The sequence below is a fragment of the Mercurialis annua genome, linkage group LG4, assembly GCF_937616625.2.
Source record: "Mercurialis annua linkage group LG4, ddMerAnnu1.2, whole genome shotgun sequence".
NCBI classification, from domain to species: Eukaryota; Viridiplantae; Streptophyta; class Magnoliopsida; order Malpighiales; family Euphorbiaceae; genus Mercurialis; species Mercurialis annua.
Genome location: NC_065573.1, coordinates 24,621,812 through 24,626,778, shown reverse-complemented (window position 1 = coordinate 24,626,778; position 4,967 = coordinate 24,621,812). Strand labels below are relative to the sequence as shown.

The following is a 4,967-nucleotide window of genomic DNA, read 5'->3' as shown; positions in this document are numbered from 1 at the left end:
TTTTGAAGTTATTATTTTACAATGGGTTAATTACATATAAAATCACCACCTTTACACGAAATTGCAAAAATAACACGACCTTTAAAACGTGGCAATTCAGGGCACCACCTTTCATTTCTTTTCAAAAACAACACGGGCACATTTTTAGTGGCATTTTTGCTGACGTGGCATGACATGTGGCACTCCTATTGGATGTCCAAGTCAGCAAAATTTTATTTAAAAACGTGCTCATGTTGTTTTTGAAAATAAATGAAAGGTGATGCCCTGAATTGACACGTTTTGAAGGTCGTGTTATTTTTGAGAATTCGTGTAAACGTGGTGATTTTATATGTAATTAACCCTTTTACAATTCCTTGGAAGTACAATAACATTAGAATCAATTATTCATAATTTGAAGAGATTAGTAGAGAAATTTACTACAAAAGCCTCTTACTTCAGCCATAATAATTTTTTTTATCAAAGATGGTAATCGACTTTTTAAACTCTTAATTGTTAATTGTTGGTTACAGAGGTCGGATTTGAACCTACAACCTTTCAATGCACCTAATGGTGCCTTATCCATCCAAGTTAAACCCACATTGGCCATTTATGACAATTAGTTCTAAAATATTACTATAAGTTCCATGCACGAAAGGAAATTTGAACCAATGCCCCATGTTTTATTCCCACTTTGTATTCTACTTTTTGGCCAACTAAGCTACTCGTGTTGGGGAGCACAATTGTTCTTGAAAGGGACTGGAATAGCTTTTAAGGGAACAAACTTTCTAAGTGTTAATCCTACCATTTCGCTCATCTCTACATCTTCTGGTCTGAGTCCATCACCCAAATCCCAATCAAAAGAGTGCAGAACTGATCCGAGAGCAAATGGGAGCAAACGAGAAGCAAGAGGAACAGCAGGACACATTCTGCGACCAGAACCAAAGGGTAAGTATTGAAAATGACTACCCTTATAATCCACCACCATGTCCACCTCTAAAAATCTCTCTGGCCTAAATACTAAAGGATTTTCCCAAGTCTTTGGATCTCTTCCTATTGCCCAAATATTGACAAGAATCTGAGTATTTTTGGGAATATCAAAACCAAGCATGTTGCAAGATTCCATGGCCATGTGTGGGATTAAAAGAGGTGCAGGTGGATGAAGCCTTAAAGTTTCTTTGATGACTGCCATTAGATATGGAAGATGTTCGATATCTTTTTCTTCAAGCTTCTTTTCAGGATGGATAATAGTTCTTAGCTCGAATTGTAGCTTTTTAAGTATAATAGGATTATGAAGGAGCTCAGCCATTGCCCATTCTAAGGTACTTGATGTCGTATCAGTTCCTGCAGCAAATAGTTCCTGATAATAAATTATATCAATAGTCTTACATTAAATTATATAAACATGAAAAAAATGAAAAATGAAGAACTAAAAATGTTCTAGTTATTGTTTACATAAAATCCAGGTAGGACGGAAACAGAAAAGAAAAATAGATTTGACACGAAAAAGACACATGGAAGCAATATTTTATTCAAAATAAAGCACATGAAACATGTATATATTAAAAATGGATATTAAACACTCCAAGTCACTGAACTTACTTGTTATTACAGAAAGGGTACTAAACTGCATTTTGTTGCAAAAAAGTCATTCAACTATACATTTTGTTACAACGAGATATCACTCGTATAAAACTCACCGTTTTGACACTAAAACGCACCGTTTTTGGTTATGTGGCAAGCCGGAATTACAAATAGGAATATAATTTAGTGACCTTTTTGTAATTTGCGATAAGTTTAGTGACCTTTTTATAATAAAATTTGACCGAATCCGCCGTAGTAACCTCCCATTGTAATAAAAGGTATAACTCAATGATCTTTTTGTAACAAAATGAAGTTTAATACCCTTTCTGTAATAATAGATAAGTTCAGTGATTTAGGGTGTTTAATATCCTAATAAAAACATAAGAATAAATTTATAAAAATAAGGATTCATTTATATTGAAGCCATGAGTTGACAACCGAATTAATGTTTTCTCCATGATTTGTAAAATATAACTATTTTTCCCCATCAGATTTTGGTTTTTTTTAGATTACTTTTTAGAAATTAGGTCAAAATTCAATGATCTCTAATGTTTTTAACCCTGTAAAAAGAATATGAAAAACATTTGAAAGTAGGAAATTAACGGAGCATAAAAAAAACTTTCATTTAAGTAGGAAAATAAATAAATAAACACTATATTTTTTATTAGAATTATTTGCATATTAAAATTTAGCATTTTGCATTTGTAGCGATTTAAATTTATTATTTGAAATGTTACATCAAACATCCCATCTTTTTTAAATTGATATTTTATAGCACGTTCTATTTTTCAATGCAACTACAAAATTTGTACTAATACTGAGTCTTCTTGAATAAAACGACACTAAAAAATGGAAATATGTTATAAAATGCTAAATTGAAAAAAAATAATGAGACTTGTGTATGCTTAAAACGCTACAAACGGGAAATAACAAAATTTAATTGCAAATAACCATTTTTATTATTTCTAATATTAGTTTTCTTAAACATATTATTAATTATTTTTTTGGAAAAACTTTTAATAAAATTTACTTAAGGTTTTCATGCTTCCTAAGTATTGGCTAAATCACAAGAAAATATTTGCTAGTTTAAGGTTTTCGTGTTTCCTAAGTATCGATCATCTAATTAACATAAATGAACGTATATTTTACACTGCATCAGCAAAAAGAATTTATATATAGCTATCTCAATAGTTTGAATTTGAGAAAATATGGATTCGAAAATATGCTTACAGCGATGATACTATTCATGAATGTTGATGATAAGGTAGTAGGCGCCTTTATATCATCCCCATGAAAATCCAAAAGCACATCTAAAAAGTCCTTTCTTTTATCTTCATCACCACCATGCTCTTCACATTCCCTAATTTTAATCCTTTCTTCCATAAAACTCTTAGCAACTTCAAATATTTGTTTGCTATGAAAACGGGTCATTCTCTTGATACCTTGAGGGTCAAGCCATTTCAAAATTGGCAAAAAATCTGCTACATTGGGCTTACAACTCACCTCCATGAGCTTACATGTATGATAAAAGTATTTCGACCCTTTCTCAAAATTTGGATCGTCTAAATCTTTTGAGAATATTAGGTTACCAATATGATTAAAAGCCATCAAGTAAAAACATCTATGAAGATCAACGGCTGCGGTTCCATTCTCACCTGCATTTCTTATTTGGTGTATCATCCTATCAACGGAGTTTGCACGTAGGGTTCGCGCGGCATCAAGACGACTGCCTGTAAACAATTCTATGGTACAAAGACGCCTTATTAACCGCCATTGCGATCCATACTGAGCCGTTACCAAAGATCCTTCATTACCATGTTCTCCTTTCATAGACTCATAAATTTGCCTCCCTGCAAGAACTGTATCATGGTTCTTGAACATTTCTTTAGCCACATCACTAGAAGATATGACCACGGTTCGGATAGGTCCTAACCAAAGTGTCATTATAGGACCATATTGACAAGCCAATTTGGCAAACGATACATGCGGCACTTTGCTTAGCAGCAGAAGGTTTCCGACTAGTGGTAACCTTATCGGTCCGGGGGGTAAAACCCATCTTCTTTCTCTCGTTCTTGATACCAAAATCCATGATAATATTATGGCTATTACAATTAGTCCCAACCCCATTTTTATTTCTTTTTTGGTGTAAAGAATGAAAAAAAGAAAGGCAAGTTCTCGTGTTGTTCTTGAATTGAGATTATACAACGGTTATATAGACTCACAAACTTGATGAATAGTCTTTTGATAATACTAACCAAATTGAAAATATTTTGTTAGACTTGTCACACTAAATACACAACTTCAATATTTAATAAAAGACTCTTAGGGGCCGTTTGGTTCGCCACAAAAAGGGGGGAATGGGAATGGGAATGGGAATGATTCCCATTCTTTGTGTTTGTTTTGTCAAATTATAGTAGGGAATGGGAATGTGATTACCCCTTCAATGGGAATCACCCATTCCCCCCCTACCCCATGGGAATGGACTTTTGGGAATGAGAATCAAAATTTAACAAAATATTTTAATAATAAATAATAAATATATAATTATTAAAAAAAAACTATTTTTAAATATTTATTTTAAAAAACATACATAAAATAATAAAAAAAACCTTTTTAATATTTTTTTTTAAAATTTTTTTCAAAATATTTTTTTTTAATTTTTTAAAAATATTTTTTATTTTTTTTTTAAATACGTTTTTAATTTTTTTATTTTTTTTTAATATTTTTAAAAAAAAATTATATAAAAAAACATTTAAAAAAATAAAAAAAAGTATTTTTAATAAATAATAAATTATTTTTTTATTAAACTTTACTCATTTCCATTCCCACTCTAATTTTGAACCAAACAAAAAATGAAAACAATCATTCTCATTCCCATTCCTTCTCATTCCGATTCCCATTCCGATTCCGATTCCCAACCTTGAACCAAACGGCCCCTTAATATAATTCGGATGAAGTAGAAACAAAGAACAATGGAGTTTGCACGTAATTAATTAAGTTTTCCCACATATTTTAAAAATAATTTTTTTTTTTCTGACGTTTGCTCAAATTCACTAATACATATCCTTCACTTGTTGGTGTTAGTTCACTTGTTCAAATAATCAAATTGTTTAAAATGCATAAACTTCTTTTTCTTTCACAGAACTTCAAATAATCAAATTAATTTTAAAAAATTATTTATAATTATATACAAAATTATAATCAATTAATTAATATTTAATTCAAATTTAAATTGCCATATTCTTAATAATAATATTATTTTATTATAATTATTTACAAAAAGTATAATTAATATAAGGAGTTGACTTCTTAAAAAATATAATATTTACTTTTCATTTTAATGCTCTGATAATTAATTTTTTTGTATCAAATTAAATATTTTAAATTAATTTACTTTGTACTTTATG

General features: G+C 30.1%; 1 protein-coding gene across 1 annotated transcript; it reads right to left on the bottom strand.

Annotated features, from left to right (window-relative positions):
* Nucleotides 1-370: 370 nt before the first annotated feature.
* Nucleotides 371-3,768, bottom strand: LOC126677796 (cytochrome P450 76A1-like). Its single transcript, XM_050372578.2, has 2 exons — nt 2,791-3,768; nt 371-1,336 (listed from the first exon to the last, which is right to left on the bottom strand). Exons 1-2 carry the CDS (start codon nt 3,685-3,687, stop codon nt 698-700), a joined length of 1,536 nt encoding a protein of 511 aa, XP_050228535.2. The 5' UTR covers nt 3,688-3,768; the 3' UTR covers nt 371-697.
* Between the last annotated feature and the right edge of the window lie 1,199 nt (nt 3,769-4,967).